General features: G+C 53.7%; 1 protein-coding gene across 5 annotated transcripts in view; it reads left to right on the plus strand.

The window, feature by feature from the left end:
* Positions 1–12,691: 12,691 nt before the first annotated feature.
* Positions 12,692–18,835, plus strand: part of ARHGAP22 (Rho GTPase activating protein 22) — a 169,021-nt gene continuing 162,877 nt past the window's right edge. The window contains exons 1-2 of one of the 5 annotated variants that reach the window (XM_040970519.1): positions 12,692–12,760; positions 15,241–15,405. In XM_040970519.1, coding sequence (XP_040826453.1) covers positions 15,354–15,405 — 52 coding nt within the window. In that variant the 5' untranslated portion in view covers positions 12,692–12,760; positions 15,241–15,353. Of the gene's footprint in view, positions 12,761–12,888; positions 12,926–14,892; positions 14,964–14,999; positions 15,406–18,835 lie in introns of those variants that run through there. The other 4 variants (XM_040970520.1, XM_040970521.1, XM_040970523.1 and 1 more) reach the window with 4 other exon arrangements.

The following is an 18,835-nucleotide window of genomic DNA, read 5'->3' on the forward strand; positions in this document are numbered from 1 at the left end:
TAGAACAATCCCTGAGGCCCGGCACATCACAGCTGCCCTGTGAAGGAGGAGTGAGGACTTGGAGGAGCTGTGTGTGTTCAGTGGTCCCCACAGTCCTGGGTCCCAGCCTGATGTTTGTGTCCTAACAGAGGCTGCCTTGCAGCCATCCATTGGCAGTCAGCTAAGGGGTGTGTTGAGTGGCCAGTGACCACCCTGGTTCTGGCAGAGGGTGACGGGTTAGTGGCAGTGCTTTCTGGGGACCCTGGGAAGGCAGGGGTGGCAGGGTGGGTGGTGAGAACAGAAGCCTGAGTGAGTGAGGTTAGTATCTCCCCTGGAAGCAGCTTGGGGCAGCCACTTTCGTTCCTGGACATGCCAGCTGGCACAGGCTAGGCTGTGTCCCAAGGCACAACCTCCCTCGGCCCCCTCTAACCGGAGTGGTATAACTGGGGCTCTGTGCTGTGCATAGCCCACTCTGGACCATGGCTTCCATGGGAATAGAGGCAGGGAGCCCCAAGATGGGGTTGGGACCAGGGCCATGCTTCGGTGGCTGCCTTGCTGACAGCACTATGACCTCCTGAGGGTCCCCTACTCAGGTGTGGCTCCTGGAGGGCAACCGGAACTTGGCTGTCCCCTTCCCCAGAGCACCACAAGGCTGGCAGAGCCACCACACACACTGGGAGTGGGACAGGAGAGAAACATTGGAATGAGGATCTGAGCGTGTGACTCACCTGTGCCTGAAGGTGAAAGACAATCGCAGCTGTTGCCAAGGGGTCTGATTCCAGAGGGAAGAGAACAGAAGTGTCAAAAGACTGGCAGGTCAGGGCCCTGTCCTCTGATCCCTCGGGGCCCCTCTGCTTGGGGATACTTCAGTGACTTCTCAGCGTATCACCAGAGGCCTCCAGGGACACACAGGAGAGAAAAGAAAATGCCTTCCTGGTCCCAGCCCTGCACCCTGGGGTCCCTGGGGAAGGTGGCCCACCTGTTCAGTGCTGCAGCACCTGCTTTCCAAAGGAGACCGAGACCCTCAGCATTGCCACCTGGGCTGCAGGAAGCATCCCATTTCTAGGGGCAGGGTGGGAGAGGGGCGATGTGGGCGACACTGATTTGACTGCTCCAGTCCTTCCTGCACAAAAGGAGGATCTGGGAACTCCAGATGTTGCAAGCTGTAGCCTCACTAAGCCTTCACCCTTGTGAATGCACAAGTTGGGGAGACAAGGATTACAGCATAGGTATGCACCGCATGGCAAGGGGCACTGCTGAGCACATTGGGAATATTGATAGTGTTGACAGGTAAAGGACAGAGCGGGGAGAGTGGGGTAGGGTTGGGGGTAGCTGGAAGCCACAGCTATTGGAGAGAGGAATGCAGTGACATCACCCCTCCCGGGATGCTTGCATTCATGGAAGGGCCAATCACGCTGCACCCAGGCTTGGGGGAACAAGTGTCGCTCTATTCACTGTTGCCGTGGTTTGGTTGGGATGTTTCTGCACCATCCCTGCTCATGACCAACAACCATCAATACGAACACCAGTTGCTCTTTGGACCACATTTTCCACCTACTCAAACCATCCGCTAAGAGGGATTGTGTTTAGCGCCTCTGGTGGATACCATTTCAACTTTACCTAAATTCCCTTAGGGTTTACTTTCCTTAAACAATACCTTTGACCTCCAGGCAAGAAAAGTTAAAAAAAAAATTAGCATGGTAACCTGTCTTCTCTCCTTTCTAGTTTATCATTATGTTCTTATTCTAGTCTTCAAACCTGGTCCTAGTGTTTTCAACACCTTTCTAGTAACTTCTTTTTTTAAAAAAAAAGATGTATTTATTTTTATCTGAAAGGCAGATTTTCAGAGAAGAGACAGAAAGATCTTCTATCTGCTGACTCACTCCCCAAATGGCTGCAACGGCCAGAGCTGAGCCAATCCAAAGCCAGGAGTTAGGAGTTTCTTCTGAGTCTCCCACATGGGTGCAGGGGCCCAAGTACTTGGGCCATCCTCTACTGTTTTCCCAGGTGCTTTAGTGGAGAGCTAGGCTGGAAGTAGAGCAGCTGGTACACTGAAATGGCACCCATATAGGAACCCGGAGCTTGCAGGTGAAGTGTCCACTCCAGTAACTTCTATGGCTTTGAAGAATTTATGGCATCAAATTAAGACACTGACTGCTAAGAAAGTTAGACACTGGTTCTTCCCTTTTCCTCTTCGTGTCTGTGTATCTCGTTATATTTATATGTGTGGGCTAAAATATTTGTGTCAGCCAGCAGGAAGTGTCACATTTGCCTTGTCTGTGAATCAACTCTAAAACCTAGAGCATAAATAGCATTGATGATACCATGATTTCTAGGACACAACTTATCAAACTGAGCATCTACTTGGTTAATATAAAGCAGAAAAAAAATTGAATTTTTGAAGGAACTTAAAAAGTTTATGAAACTGAAAGATAAGTTAAATTTGGTGAAAAAATAATTAGGATTTGATACCAGCTCTGGCACCTGCCTGGCTCTTTCCACTCTGGCAGCCCAGAGAAGGAACGAAATAACTCAGGGAGTTGGCTTCATGTCAGGTTCCCAGCTCCCAGTGTCAACTTTTGGAGAATGAAGCAACAGATTGTGTGTGTCTCTCTCTCTCTTTTTCTCTCTCCTCAATCCCTTTTCTATCTCTATCTCCCTTTTAAATTCTTTTAAATTTATCCATGGAGAGAGAATTCACACCATGGAAATTGAAACTTGGTACAAACAAGTGCTGCCTTTATGGTTTCGTTGGTTGCCATAGAGACAATGTTTAAAATGTAGATTAAACTTAAACTGTGGTGTTACTCTGGTCCTTACGTGGGAAACAGCATCGAAGATGGAGAGTATTTTGCTTTAGTATTTGAAAGACAGTAATTGCTCACACTTGACTAAGGAGTGATGCCTGACACATAGAGCATAATGCTAAAGCTCAAAGTTGCTTTGGTTTCATGAACATAATCTGTGTGAGATTAAGGACTCGCTTAACCACACACTCCACATCAGACTTCGTGACTATGAAGACACTGGAGACGGCTTTGTAGATGGCAGGGGGGAAGGGCTGGGGGTGGGGAGACTGCATTTGTCAGTTGAGACCTTAAGCTGGCCACACCTACAAAAGTTTAGCAGAAATTAAAGAAAGCAATTCTCTAAGAGCCCATTGAGTCTCATGACAGTTTTAGCATAGGGGTCTACATTTTATTATTATTTGGAAAGTGTGCCTCACACAGCCATCATATCAGTAAGATTCATAATCAACTTAGATATGACCTCAGAAAGTTCGTGGAAAATAAATAAATGTATGGACTAGCATTGTGGGACAGCTAGTTAAACCACTGCCTGCTGTGTCGTATGAACTCTGGTTCAAATCCCAGCAACTCCACTTCCAATACAGCTTCCTGCTAATGCACCTGGGAAAGCAGCAGAGAATGGCCCATGTGCTGAGGACCCGGCCACCCACTGGGATAGAGTTCCAGGCTCCTAGCCTGGTCCAGCCCTGGTTGTGACAGCCACAGTCCACTCCCAACACCACACGTGGCTCAGACCACTTTGAGCCACCCACTCACCCAAAGAGGGGCTTGCCCAGGAAGCTGCCAGCCCCGGTTGCCTCTGCAGGGGCTGGCTGATTCTGAAGGAGGGGAAGGGGCAGTGAGGGGAAGGGGCAGCGAAGCGAGACCACTTCTGCTTTTTGCCCACATCCGCCGGGGCACCAGCCCCGAGAGCGCACTTGAACTCTGCAACCTCAGCCACAGGTTCACTTCAAGTTTTGAGGGAACACTTACAGGCAGTCTCATTATCGCTGGGCTCGGTCCCCTGCGCAAGCATCCTCCTGTACTTCCGGAAAGAGGATGACGCACGGGGTATAACCGCACGAAACACAGGGTGGAGGGGACGCATCACCTCCCAGACTCGCCCAGCAGAAAATTCCATGCTTGGAAGCATCTTTGACCCTCCTGTAACTGTCCTAAAAAAATTACCCGATGTGGAGACAGCTTGTTGGAGATCAGCCTCCCTCTTTTTTAGAGGGACAGTGTAACGTGGAGACACAAATGCAGGCGCTAGTCTTTAGGCAGAAATAACAGTTTTGTGACATGTTTTTAAAGATTTATTTATTTGAAAGGCTAGGTTGAACAGAGAGACACAGAGAGAGAGTGACAGAGAGAGAAAATATCTTCCATCTGCTGGTTCAACCCCAATGGCTGCAGCTGCCAGGACTGGCCGAAGCCAAAACCAGGAATCTGGAACTCCATGCAGGGCTCACACTTGGCGGCAGGACCCAGAGTACCTGAGCCAACCTATGCCTCCTTCTCGGGCCACTAGCAGGGAGCTGGATTGGACCTGGAGCAGCTGGGACTCAAATCAGCACTCCGATGTGAGGTGCGAGTGTCATAAAAATCAGCTTAACCCATTGCACCACAACTCAGGCCCCGGTTTTAGGAAACTTGAAAAACATAATATTATGGAGTCATTTGGACACCATTTCAGATGCTATTCTTAATTCCATGAAGAAGCAGACAACAGCTTGGTGCTAGGACGAGAAAGAAGGAAAGAGAGAGGGTGGAGAGAGGGAGAGAGAGAAAGAGATCTTCAATCTGCTAGTTCACTCCCCAAATGGCCACAGTGGTCAGAACTGGGCTGGTCTGAAGCTGGGAGCCAGGAGCTTCATCTGCGTCTTCCATGTAAGTGCAGGAGCCTACGGACTTCCGTGACCTTCCCGGGAACATCTGCAGGAAGCTGGTTTGAAAGGTGAGCAGCTGGGACTGCAACCGGTGCCCACATGGCATGCTGGCAAAATGAGTAAAGGCTTCACCTACTATACATGTGGCTGGCCCCACATCCAATATTTCAACAGAATAAAAAATACTTTTTTTTTTTTCAAGGGGACTGTGAGTTTCAGATGGTGCAGAAGTAGCGTGAGTTCAAAGCTTTGCTATTGCTTTCTTGGGGAGGCCTTGGGCCCGAGGTTTACCTATCCAAGCAGCCCCCTGGCCCAGGAGTAACGGAGGTCCCTGCAGGTGGTCCGAGCTGCTCTTGTGAGGGAGAAGCCCCTGAAGTTGGCAGTCCCAGCACCCTGTCTCAGAAGACCAAGGTGGGCAGGTGTCATGCTGGAGGGAAAGGTGGGCTCTCTTTGCAGATTCTAGCTCAGGCTGTAGGTTCTACATGTGCCACTTGCTGCCTGGGTACTGCCCCGTATCCTGGAGCCCAGGACCGAAGGCAGGAACTTGAGAGGAACTGAAGGCAGAAGTGTGTGGGAAACATCTAGCAAATTCTCCCAGTCCTTCGTCTTGGACGGCAGGACTGTGCTCTGTAACTGGAGCTCATGCTTCCATGGAGGCAGGCAACCACTGCTTGTCTCCTAGTTCAAACACAGTGCCACAGGTGCAGTAAGAGGGAACCTAAAGGTTTGCAGAAAGGGGAATTAAAAATAAATTTAGGGCCTTTTGTGATGTCCTAGTGGCTAAATCCTCGCCTTGCATGCACCAGAATCCCATGTGGGCGCTGGTTCATGTCCTGGCTGCCCCACTTCCCATCCAGCTCCCTGCTTGTGGCCTGGGAAAGCAGTGGAGGATGGCCCAAAGCCTTGGGACCCTGCAACCCCCTGGGAGACCCAGGGAAAGCTCCTGGTTCCTGGCTTCTGATCAGCTCAGCTCTAGCTGTTGGGCCACTTTGGGAGTGAATCAATGGACAGAAGATCTTTCTCTCTGTATCTCCTCCTCTCTGTGTATCTATCTTTTCAATAAAAACAAGTCTTTAAATAAAATAAGTTGGGGGCACAGCAGTTAGGATTCCATCTGGCTCATGCACACTCTGGAGGAGAGAGGGAAGGAGGGAGGCTGGGGGAGCAGCAGGTGATGGTCTAAGCACTTTCATCTCTGTCACCCGTGTGGGAGACCCAGAAGAAGTCCCAGGCTCCTGGCTTCAGCCTGACCCAGCCCTGCCTGTTGTAGGTATCTGCAGAGTGAACCAGTAGCTAATGGCTCTGTCAATCTCCAGCTTTGAAATGTACAGAAATAACTAAACAAATAAATGGATAGATAAATGCTTATAAGGTAAATTTATTTTTTCGTGCAAAAAAAGTTGAAATCAATGAGCAGTCTTTTCATAATATATGTTTTCCGTGAGCTTTTTGACTTGCTCCTCATATGCATGGATTTATCATCTTCTTCTTCGTTGGAAAAACAGAGAGGAGAGAGATGCTCCATCTACTGGTTTACTCCACGAATGTCTCCAGCAACAGGGCTGAGTCAGACACTTATTCTAGGTCTTTCACACTGGTGCCAGGACCCCAAGCTCCTGAGCCATCATCTCTGCTTCCCAGGGTGTGCCCTAGCAGGACATTGAATTAGAAGAGGAGCCGGCAGGCCCAGTGCGGTGGCCTAGTGGCTAAAGTCCTCACCTTGAACATGCCAGGATCCCATGTGGATGCCAGTTCTAATCCCAGCAGTCCCACTTCCCATCCAGCTCCCTGCTTGTGGCCTGAGAAAGCAGTCGAGGACGGCCCAAAGCCTTGGGACCCTGCAGCCATGTGGAAGTGAATTGGCAGCTCTGGCTGTTGTAGTCACATTAGGGAGTGAACCAGAGGATGGAAGATCTTCCTCTCTGTCTCTCCTCCTCTGTATATCTAACTTTTCAATAAAAATTAAGAATAAAAATCTTTTAAAAAATTTTTTTAAATGCAACAAAGTAATAGCACAAATATAGGTTTGTTTTATTTATTTGCAAGACAGTATTACAGAGAGAGCTATCCTCTGGTTCCCTTCCTGAATGGCCACAATGGCTGGAGTTGTGCTCGTCTAAAGCCAGGAGCTTCTCTGGGTCTCTCCTGTGGGTGCGGGGTCCCAAGGCTTTAGGCCATCTTCCAGTGCTTTCCCACCCACGTTAGTAGGGGTCTGGATCGCAAGTGGAGCAGCAGGACTTGAATCAATATTCGGATGGGATGCCAGCACTGCTGGCATGACTGACGTCCCTGACACCAATTAGGATGCGGGGCCTGGCTAGGGCTTTGGGCCACAAGGGCTCCACCTCTTGCATCAGCACCAGCATCTTGTCCAAGAACTGAGGGGTGAGGTCCAGCGGTTAAGGTAGCCGCGTGCCATAGAGTGCTCACTCAGTGTTCGGCTCCCGGCTGGGCCCCGCAGCTGTGGGCATCTGGGAAGTGAACCAGCAGATGGAAGTGCTTCTGTCTCCTTCCCAATCCCTCCAAATAACATAAAATAAAAACAAAGTAAAATGAAACATACAAGTACGAGAGCTGGAGGGAGCCGGCTCCATCCTCACTTGCAATCCTCTTGCCTTCCCCTGTGTGAATATACAGCAGTCTCCTCCTTCGGGAACACACGGGACCGTCTTGGAGGCAGAGATGGAGCCCAGGCCAGGGAGCCTTCACCTGCCAAGGCCTTGATCTAAGACCCCACAGTTTGTTGAGAACCTTGCAACGTGCATCTGCCGCGTTTTTTGGCAGCACGTCCCAGGGCGGGGCCCGCAGCCTGTCTGCACTGCAGACTGTTGAACTGGGCCGGGGGCTGGTGGTGGCATGACAAATAAAGCCATTCCACCTGTGTTGGGGTGGAGCTGACCCTCCCTCTCAGCCGTGGGGTGCACCCATTATGGGAGTCAGGACCATGCCATGGTCCGCTCAGTTAATACAGAAAGAACTCAGAAAGAGCCCAGTTTCTCTTGTACACGCAGGGCATGCTGTTAACACCCCCTCACACACACACACACACACACACACACACACACACACACACACACACACGTGCTGGGGAGATTGGAGTCAGAGCAGCACAGTGGCTCTGGTCCGGCTACCTGGAGGTGCTCTCAGTGCCCCAGGCACTGCCCCCTGTAGGCGCCAAGAGCCAACTGCAGGTCGTTCCACCTGCATTTCTGCCAAGAAGAGTAACAATGACAGACTGGGAGAGGAAAAGCCAGCTCGGGACAGCCAAGGGGCAGGGTGGTGGCTATGTTAGATTTCAGACGCTGAAGCCAGGAGCCAGGAACTCCATCCAGATCTCCCATGCAGGTGACAGGGACACAGGCATTTGGCCAACTTCTGCTGCTTCCCCTGGTGCCTTGGCAGAGAGCTAAGTCAGAAGTGGAACAGCTAGGACTTGAACCAGTGACTATCTGGGAAACCAAGATTCTACGTGGCTTACCGCATTCAGCCAAAACACTAGACCAGGGCCTTGAGCCCCTGCACCCATGTGGGAGACCTGGAAGAAGCTCCTGGCTTCATGGCCACTGTGTCCTTTGGGGAATGAACCAGCAAGTGGAAGATTGTGTGTGTGTGTGTTGGGGAAGGTAGGCTCTGAATTTCAAGTGTAAATAAATAGTTCTTTCCTCTTCTTTGAAAAAAATGATATAAACCTTTTAAAAAAGAGTGTGTGGCCTTTTCTTTTGGCTGTGTTTTCTTGATGTCTCGTTTTAATGCACTGAGGTTGGATAATGCTGATATGGATTCTTTAGTGTCTGTCGAAATTCATGAAGTTCTATAAATATTCCGCAATGCTGAACATCCCTTTCCACAAGTCCCTTGTCGTGGCTGCATGTCCTAATATTTGTAGGAGACCGGCTTTCTCAAATTACGTCACAGGGCTGTGTTTGCTCGCCTTCCTTTCGGGTTATGTCGTTTAGGCATCTACAGATTCCAGACTTTTGTTCTGTGAAGTAGCTGTGACACCAACATCCTATTTGGGTGCTAGTTCGAGTCCCGGCTGCTCTACTTTTGATCCAGCTCTCTGCAAATACACCCGGGGAAGCAGTGGAAGATGGTCGGAGTGTGTGGGCTTCTGCACCCACATGGGAGACCTGGAGCAAGTTCCTGCACCTGATTCCAGCCTGACCCAGCGCTGGCCGTTGCTGTCATTTTGGAAGTGGCCAAAGGATAGAAGTTCTTTCTTTCTCTCTGTGTATGTGTCTCTCTTTTTCTCCTTCTGTAACTCTGTCTTTCAAATAAACAATAAATCTTTAAAAAAAAAAAAAAAGACTTTTACATCTCTGTGAATGGCTTATCATTGTGTAAGGACAAACCACAAACCCCAGTCAAGTCTTTTTCCTTAGTCTAACTGGTCTCACGCCAATGCTGCTGCCCTTTTACTGGTTGCTTAACGATCCCTTTCTCTGCTCGTTTTCCATATTTTTGTTTTCTTTCCATGTTCTTGTTTTTGCTGTGTTTCTGGAAACATCTGTCATCGCATTTTTTTAAAGATTTATTTTTTATTATTTTGTTTATTGGAAAGGCGGATATACAGAGAGGAGAGACAGAGAGGAAGATCTTCCATCCGATGATTCACTCCCCAAGTGAGCGCAACGGCCGATGCTATGCTGATCTGAAGCCAGGAGCCTCTTCCGGGTCTCCCACGTGGGTGCAGGGTCCCAAAGCCTTGGGCCGTCCTCGACTGCTTTCCTGGGCCACAGGCAGGGAGCTGGATGGGAAGCGGGGCTGCTGGGATAGAACCGGCACCCATATGGGATCCTGGGCATGCAAGGTGAGGACCTTAACCACTGCGCCACCGCGCCGGGCCCTGTCATCGCATTTTTAAAAGAGAAATCTACACCTGTTCACTTACAATGGCTACTATATTTATCTTACCTTCTTTTGTGTACTCACCATGGTTTTTTCTTTTATGCATTTTCCTCTCTTGTAGAGGATTGATTTCTCTCTCTCTCTCTTTTTTTTTTTTTTTGTCTTTTATTCTTGACTACTGGTTTGAATGTTGCACATTCTGCCTCTACACTTTTCCTTGTTATTCTTAAAAATCTTCGTGGGAATATTCAACTTTGGACCGTTTGCCGCTGCTTGTCTGGTGAAATGGGGTCACCGGCAACATGTGGCTGTTGAATATTTAAATTGGATCAAGTAAGGCAGGGCTTGCATTCCGTGGTTAAGCTGCTCATGACCCACTTTGGACCCACAGGGCTGCCTTCTTCACCTCCCAGCTCTTGCTTCCTGCTTATGCAAACCCTGGCCTGGCAAGGTGGAACAGGGGGAGAATAGCAGGGAACCACTCCAAGGGTTGGGGTCAGGTCAACTACACGGAGACCCGGCTGGAGTTCCTGGCTCCCAGCTTCAGCCTCAGCCCAGTGCTGACCCCTGCAGGTGTTTGGGGGAATAAACTGGTTACAGACCTCGCTCTGTCCCTCTGCTCCTTGAGTAAAAATAGGATCAAGACAGCCAGGAAATGTTTAATTCCATTTAATTACTATCAAGAGAATTGCAAACTTGACGCACAGCCTGATCTGCTCACATGTGGGATCTGGGGATTTCCTCCCTTGATGCTTCAGTTTGGGTTCACCCAGACACAGGGTCCTCCCGAACCCCCATCTGAACAGCCATGTGCCTCAGCTGCAAGCACACTCCAGCTTTCAAAGAGCAGCTGGCCTAAAGTCACAATGTTACAGTAAATGATCATGCTGATTACACGTTGAAATAGTAGCACTTCGCATATATTGTTAACTAAAATGTGCAATTAGCTAATGCCACCTGCTTTTTCTTTTTCCTTCGTCTTAGCAAATGCGGCTGCTGCTAGAATCTTGTGTCTATAGGACGCTTTCCCGCGTCTCCCTCCTCCTCTGCGTGTGGTTCCTGCATGCCCTCTCTCTACCCAGATCCACCTGGCACACACGGGTTTGGGAGTGGAGCAGAGCCTGGACTGTCCGCCATTCCCTGCCCCCAGCATGTGCCTGTGACACTGGACCTGCCCTGACCACTGAGGTCCTGAGGGGCTCCTGTCAGACAAGTCAGCATGCAGGTGGGCGCTGGGTCCTGGCTCAGCCAATCCTAGCAGGCTGCGAGGTCAGCTTCAAAGGTGCATCTGCAGGCCTCCCCTCGGGCCCAGCCCTGAACCGCAGAGAAGTAGATGCTAACCCAGGCAACCTCCCTACGTCTTGTGAAGCGAACAGAACCCCTCTGCACGCGCCCGCGCGACCCCATGCCGCTCCCCAGCCAGGGCCTGCTGGGACCCCAAGCCAGAACCCAACCCCGCAGCCGTGTGCTCGGCGCGCCATCTAGTGGCTACGACTGCCAACTACAGCCGGGATTGTTCATCCCCACAGGGATTCATTCAAATATTCTACTCCCTGTAGTAAGAAGTATTTCTCAAAAAAAGAACATGGAAACAACCCGTGCATCCAAGAATTGACATGTAAAACAGTTTCTACCTTGCCCATGCTTGTAATCACTACGAAAACAAAAGGACTTTGCTATGCACTAAATAAAAAAACACCCTCCCTCTAAATCAGTGTGGCTGCTGAGGCTCAACGACTTGCTGGCCAGATCCAGCCCAGGAACCCTGGTGGCCATCTTGGCTTCCCCCCTTCCCCAGCTCCAACTTGGGCTGCTTATTTCATGCAAACAGCTGGGGGCCAGTTTCCAGGTCCTGGACAGGGTTGTGGGTTCCTTACCTAGACACCTGGGAGGCCCCCCAGGAGGCATGCAGGGCTTGGCTACCATCTGGCTGCTGCCCCACATTCACTAAGCATGGCAGGCACAACTGGGGGCCGGCACCCGTCATGTGAGTGGATAATAATGCATGCTTATCCCTCCCCCCCTCCCCAAGGTGCTGGGAGCTGGGTCTGAGGCCTGATGCTCACCTAACGCTGCCGGTGATGGAAGAAGGTCTGGGGCTGAGACGGGATAGCTCCCTGCATGCCTACCTCCCCACGTCCAGATGGCTCTGTGAACCCCTGGGGTGGCCTGAGCATATGGATAAGGCTCATTTCTGGCCAGTGACCCCTCCTGGAGGCCTGGAACTCAGTTTCCAGCACAGTCCCAGTGGCGGTGGGACAGTGGGGACCAAGGGCAGCCCCACCCACCCCCACCTCTCCTCCTGGGTCTCCTGAGCCCTGTCCCAACACCACCCCCAGGAGTGGACCGTGTGCCACCTTCTCCTCCCAACCCCCCCCCAACAGCTTCACTCTCCATCACCACCTGCCCTACTCCTGGGGGCCTGTAAGGGGTGGCAGGCAGGCAGCAGGTCACCCCAGTGATCAGGGCCCGTGACATCACTGCCCAGATGCCCAGTCATGCTCTCCCAGGCTGCCTGCCAGTCCTGGGGCAACTACGGCTCCCTCGCTCAGCAGCAAGCAGAGTGCAGTGGCCGTGCCGAGCTCAGGTGAGTGCGAGGAGGGTCTAGGCAGAGAGAAGGGGGCTGTCTCCCTCAGCTAGGCCCCACGGGGAGGCCAGGTTAGCGAGGGCTGCCCTCTGCTTCCTTCCTGTGTCCTGCTTATCCAATGGCAGTGCTGCCACCCCGAAGCCATGGGGGGAAAAAAACCCCTGAAGCTTTCTGGCCTCAGTTTGCCACATCTGTGAAGTGGGGAGACCTGGGGTGGGGTGGCAGAGGAGGAGACTTGGGAAGTGGTTCAGAACCCTCCTAACCTCGAGGGCTGCTTCCGAGGCTCGGGCTTCCTGGGCACCCCAAAAAGACACAAAAGAGACGGGCCAGAAAGCCCCCCCCCCCGGGAGCTCCACAGCACGTGGCCCAGGGGAGGGTGGGGCGCGCCCAGGCTTGGGCACCCCGAGGCTGCGCGGGAGGGAGGGAGGCGGCAGGTGCAGCTGCGGGAGCGTCGCGGATGCCCGGCAGGGGACGCACTGCGCCCGCGCCAACGCCGGCAGCGTCCCGCCCGGCCCTTCCCGGAACAGGCCGCCCGGCCCGGAGCGCCTGAGGAGCCGCCGCCCGGAGGCCCCGACGATGCTCAGCCCCCGCGCCTGTGGCATGGTGGGCAGGGACAGGACAGGAGGCCGGGAGGCCGAGGAAGGCGCGGAGGAAGGCGCCCCAGGCCGGTGAGCACGCACAGGCCGCTCCCCGCGACCCTGCCCTCCGCGCGGGCGGCCGAGGGGGCGCACCCATGGCCGGCCCAGTCCCCCTGGGCCCAGTCCCCCTGTGGCATGGCGGGCGAGGACAGGACAGGAGGTCGAGGAAGGCGCGGAGGAAGGCGCCCCAGGCCGGTGAGCACGCACAGGCCGCTCCCCGCGACCCTGCCCTCCGCACGGGCGGCCGAGGGGGAGCCCCTGGGCGCACCCATGGCCGGCCCAGGCCCCCTCACTCACGGTGGCCCTGAGGGTCCCCCCCATTCGTGTGCTGGCTGGTTTGCTGACTGGCTGAGGAGCGCTGCGGTCCTCCTGGCGTCTCAGCAGCCGGGCCACCCCTGGAGAGCAGGCTCCCCGTGCTCCCAACCCAAAAGGACCCTTCTTCTTGAGCCCAAGGCCTCTCACCCTGGACGGTGTGTTCCCTGGCGCTCTCTTATGCCATCCCATGCAGCCCCCTCCATCCGCCCGTTCCCAGCCCCCATGGGATGACAGCCAGCGGCTGTGGCCAACCAGAGCACCTCATAGCTTGGGATTGGGTAGGTGGCCCTGAGGCTAGGGCAGGGCAGCAGGAAGAGAGACCTATCGGCTCCTGAAGCCCCTGTCGGCATTTTGGAGAAGGGCATTTGATTGGATCTGAAGTGGACGCCCCAGAAACAGACCTGGAGACTCAGAGAAGAAGCCCATAGGATCAAGCTGCTGCATCCAGCCATGCCTGAAGCCCACCCCAGGACATCCTGGAGGGCCAGCCGTCAGTTGGCACACCTGCACCCCAAATCAGGGTGACCCCTCCCAATTCCAGCTTCCTGTGCTGAGGTGCCATGGCGACACGTTTGTGGTGGCTTCAGCATTTGGGTTTGGGTTCCTGCCACCCTGAAGGAAGACCCAGATAGAATTTGCAGTCGCTCTTGGGCCCAGTCCTGGCTCCTGGCGGCATCTAGGGAGTGAACGAGCAGATGGAAGATCTCTCTCTCTCTATTTCTCATATAAAAGGGGGCTTTGTTTTCCTTAAGGAGCCAGTAAATCCCTTTATTCTTTTTTTTTTTTTTTTTTAAGATTTACTTGGTTTTATTGGAAAGGCAGATTTACAGAGAGAAGGAGAGACAGAGAGGAAGATTTTCCATCCTCTGGTTCACTCCCCAATATGACTACAATGGCTGGAGCTGAGCCGATCTGAAGCCAGGAGCCAGGAGCTTCTTCTGGTCCAGGAGCCAGGAGCTTCTCCCACGCAGGTGCAGGGTCCCAAGGCATTGGGCCATCCTCCACTGCTTTCCCAGGCCACAAGCTGGATGGGAAGTGGGGCTGCCATGTCAGGACATGAACCAGCACCCATATGGGATCCCAGCATATGCAAGGCGAGGACTTTAGCCACTAGACTACTGCGCTGGGCCCCATATCCTTTTTCTTATTTTATTTTATTTTATTTTTAGAGATGTGTCTATTTTTATTAGAAAGGCAGTTACAGATAGCAGAATCAGAGCCAGATCCTCCACCCTGGTCCACTCCACAGATGGCTGCTGCTTGTCTGGCTCGCGGCTGTCCCTTGTTCCTGAGCCGTCTTCCCTCCAGCCCTTGCCCAGGGACCTCACATGCAGCTGTCCTGGACCATTCCCCACCCCCAGAAGCCCGGCCTTGCCTCCTGTGTGCTGTCCAGGAGCTCCCCCAAGGCATGAGCTGATGCAGCCCCAGGTCCTCCCCTCGCACCCCCTACCCCTTACTCCGTGCAGGGACAGCCCTAGCCATCCCCAGAGCCCAGGGTTAGGAAGAGTGCTGGCTGTGCCTGTCTCACAAACTCTGTACTAGCTCAGGGCAACAGAGCCAAGAGACCAGCAGGGAGCCAGGAAGAATGTTCTGGAGCGCACCCTCCCTGGGGCTGCTCCTCTGCCTTCGGAGGATGTGTGTGAGCCCTCCCCAGGGATGCCCCAGCAGCCTGGGCTGACTCAGGACCCAGTGTCCTGGTCGATGGCTGTGGATGGGAATGGCGCCAAGTTGGAGCTGAGTTCCCCTCAGCCAGTCGCCGGAGCTGAGATGAGGAAGCCACGCTTTCTGGTCTGAGGGTGGAGCCCACATCCTCCGCCCCCAATAGCAGGAGTGCCATGCACTTTTGCAGTCTCTGCCATGTTTGCATGCCTGTTCCAGGCTCCCAGCTGAACTGAAGAAATGCAGTCTGCCATGACAGGTAGTGGGGGCGGGTGAGGAAGGGGTTATTTCTGAAGCTTCTACTTCTGCACTGCCTCCCCAGTCCTCTGCCAGCTCTGAGAGACGGCGTGATTGTTCCCATTTCACAGATTTGAGGAACTGAAACCCAGGGGCCTGGGACCTCGCTCCTCCTCCTCTGGGCCAGGCCGTTCAGGGGTGGCTGGGTCCATTGCCTCACAGGAACCGCTGCGTCCTCCAGTTTGCAGTCCCAACGAGTGTCAAATGAAGCACCTGCGAATGCTGCTTCTTTTCTGTAGATGCGGATCGCCCAGGACTGGAAAACAGGAGCAGGTGCGTGAGCTGAGGCTGAGGCCGGCTCTGTACGTAAAGGCTGCGGAAGTGATCCGTGCCGCCTGCCGCCTGCTCCAGGATGCTGCCCACCGCTGCCAGCCGCAGGAGGACCTTTGCAGCCAGATACTTCAGTAAGAATTGCGTCCTGCTCGGTGTGGGGGAGGGCTCACCTCTGCTCCTGACTCCTCACTTCAGGGCTAGCGATGGGAGGAGGGGCTCACCCAAGGCCACCAGAGAAGCCACTTGGCGTTGTGTGGGCTGAGAGCCCTTTGTGGTGTCTGGGGTCTCAGTCCTGCTCTCTCAGCTCATGGGCTACTGACCTTTGCAGTGGGCCAGCAGCCCCCATGGCGGGCTGCTTGCTCACAGTGCTTTTTCAGCACAGCATGATGGTTGAGAGCCAGGGGGCTTCTCTGAGGGGACTGGGAGGCATGGTGGGCACCTCTGAGCGGACTGGGGAGTTTGGGAGGATATCCTGTCTCCCACAGACCACAGGGGAAGTTGGACCAGTCTCCTCGGGAGCAGCTCTACAGCCTGGGGTAGCTCTGGATGTCAGCAGCTGCAAGGAAAAGGGCCTGGGATGAAACTTGGATAAAGGGCAATGGCTATCTGTGTGGGCCACAGGCAGGTGAGGCTGGCTGGGCCAGCTGTGCAGGTGTCCGTTGGCTGGGCTAGTTATGCAGGTATGCAGGTGTGAGTTGCCTGGGTCAGTTGTGCAGGTGCCGGCTCACTGGGCTGGCTGTCCAGATGTCAGCTGGATCAGCTGGCTGTGCAGGTGCTGATGGCTGGGCCAGCTGTGCAGGTGTCAGCTGTCTGGGTCAGTTGTGCAGGTGCTGGCTCATTGGGCTAGCTGTCCAGATGTCAGCTGGATGGGGCTGTGCAGGTGCTGATGGCTGGATTAGCGTTGCAGATGTGAGTTGTCTGGGCTAGCTGTGCAGGTGCTGGCTGAGTAGGCTCTGTTTTGGGGTTTAAAATCACGGGTATTTTCTCTGAGCTGGGATGCAGCAGCAGCCAATGAGAAAGGCAGCGTCCTTGCTTTTGTGGAAGGTTCCAGCTGCCGTGAAACAACTGAAGAGGTGGAAGGCACAACTCTTTGCAGGCAAGGACCAAGGAAGTCTGGCACCAGATGGCTGAATTCTAAGAACTAGATTGAATCGGTGTTTGGATGAAGGTGTGATGCGGGTGACATAAAAGGACCATGTTGAAGTGAAAGAGGCACAGGGAATTCGTACGTTCACAGGGATGTGCAACCACATCTGTCAGCTCACGAAGTACTTTCCTCACCCATACCCATGTCTCCACCCATCTGTGCTCTGTCTCTGTCCTAATCGGGGCATCATGCAAATGGGATGTTTTTGGCAAGGTTCATCTGTGATGTCACACACTCCAGAATGCTTGGTCAATTCCGTTAAGTTGTACATGATGAGCTAATCTCAAACTTGTTGACTGCTTTTTAAAATGTGTTTTATTTATTTGAAAGACAAAGTTAGACGAAGACATCTTTCATCCACTGGTTCACTCCCCAAATGATCTCAACATCTAGGATTCAGCCAGGCCTAACCCAGCAGCCTGGAATTCCATCCAGGTCTCCCACATAAGTGCAGGGGTCCAAGCACTTGGGCCATCCTCCCCTGCTTTTCCAAGAGCCTTAGCAGGGAGTTGGATGGGAAATGAAGCGGCCGGGACTAACGCTTGTACTTGCATAAGACGCTGGTCTTTCAAGCAGCAGCTTAACCCACTCCACCATGTCTGTCTACCTTTTGACACCATGATAAGAATGGACTAGCAATGCCCAGAACATCTCAGAAAATGGAGGAGTTGGCCTGTCCAGGGGTGAGGCCTTCAGGCTTCCCTTCCCCATCACTGGTCTCAGGTTGCATAAGCCCGCTTCTGCCTGAGGCTATTGGGTGGACCAGTCATCCTTCTGCTGCTGCTGCCTGCGAAGGAGGGCGGTGTGTTGGAGCCCATGGTTTTGGAGGTTCACAGTCTAGTGGGCCTCAGATGTAGGCATGCATCTGGTGAAGCAGGAAGATGGCAGCAGCCAGAAGTGAAGAGAGCAAGGCACTCACTGGGAGCCATGAAGCGGAGAGCTGGCCTGAGCTGCTCCTCCGTGACTGTGGTCTCCCTATCCAGCCACCTGTGGGCTGGTCCTGAGAGCGCCACCCTGACTGCGCGATGTGATCCGGTCACTTCCCAAAGCGTCTCCTTCAGACGCCACCTCTAATCCATTCACCAAGACTTTGGGGGCAGGGAGCAAGTGTCCAAACACAGGTCGTCGAGGAATGCCCACGCCTCGAGTCTGCTCTTAGCTGAACTTTTTGGGAATCTGGCGCAGAGGGAAGGCTCTTGGGGATCAGATGGCGCTGTTGCCCTCCCTTTTGGCTCAGAACTTTCCCATGTTAAGAACCTGCTAGAGCGTTCCTTTCTGTAGGATGCCACAGGCCACTCAGTGCAGTCTCATGTGCTGGGCCTGGTGCTAGAATCCGTACCGAGCAAGGGTCACCAGCCATGGCTCCAACACTCATAGATGAGACTGTCCTGTAAGTTCAGAGCAACCGAGACCCCTTTTCTCCCCAGCTTCCCAATGTTCTGCTTGCTCGTCTGCCTGGTTTTCCTCCCCCGCCCACCACCACTCCCTGCCACCTGCACTGGTGGCTTCTCCCCATCCTGAGTGCTCCCCCAGCAGCAGGAACCATTGCATGTCTGAATCGTGATGGTGACAAAGATCAGAGACCCCCTGCCCTACCCAGCCTGTGGATCCAAAACGAAGGGAATGAGTCCCACAATGCCTACCAGGCCCCAGCTCCCTGGCCACAGCCAAGGTCAGGACCAAGGCCAGGGGCCGGTGTGCAAGGAGCATCCCTCCAGCATGCCCCACCTCTTGCCTCAGCACCTCTGCGAGTTGGTTCACCCTGGTCTCCCTCCAGGGAATGCTCCCTGATGTCAGGAGGCCAGGGGACCTTGGGGGAACCTGAGCAGGGAAGTAAGACATAGTGACTCTTGGACAGAACTGTTAGGAGGGAAGAGGTAGAAAGAGAGGAAAGGCAGGTGGATGTCACATTGAAAAAGTTGGGCTGTGTCTCTGCAGTGGGGTGTGAGCTCAGCTCTTGCCTGTAGGTTTCACTGTCTGCCCTTGGCCCTGCTGTCTCTTCTCAGTAACATCTGTCACTTGCTGGAGGTGTCCTGTGGAGTCCCATGTCTCTCCCTACTGCCGCCCCAGCCCAGCCCATCATCTCCGGCTGTGACCTCCCCTCACTGGGTCCCAGTGCCACTCAGCTCTGGGCAGCCTCCCCGCCAAGCCTTTGCCCCATCTCCCCACACACAGCCACCTGGTTCATGAACTCCCCGTTTCTGACTTCTAATCCAACCCTCACCTCCCCATGTGTCCCCGCACCATCTGGTGGCATCAGAGAAAGGGTGGAGTGCCACCAATGCTGGGTGGCTGTGGGACAGGTAGTCCCTGGGGAGGGCACCTAGGAGATAGGTCAGGGGAAGGAGCCTGCAATGGGTGTGACTCAACAACCAGCAGATGAGAGAGCCCTAAATTCAGCAATTCAGGGTCTC

This window comes from Ochotona curzoniae, unplaced genomic scaffold (assembly GCF_017591425.1).
Source record: "Ochotona curzoniae isolate NIBS_2020 unplaced genomic scaffold, NIBS_Ocur_1.0 scaffold_4763, whole genome shotgun sequence".
Taxonomy (NCBI): Eukaryota; Metazoa; Chordata; class Mammalia; order Lagomorpha; family Ochotonidae; genus Ochotona; species Ochotona curzoniae.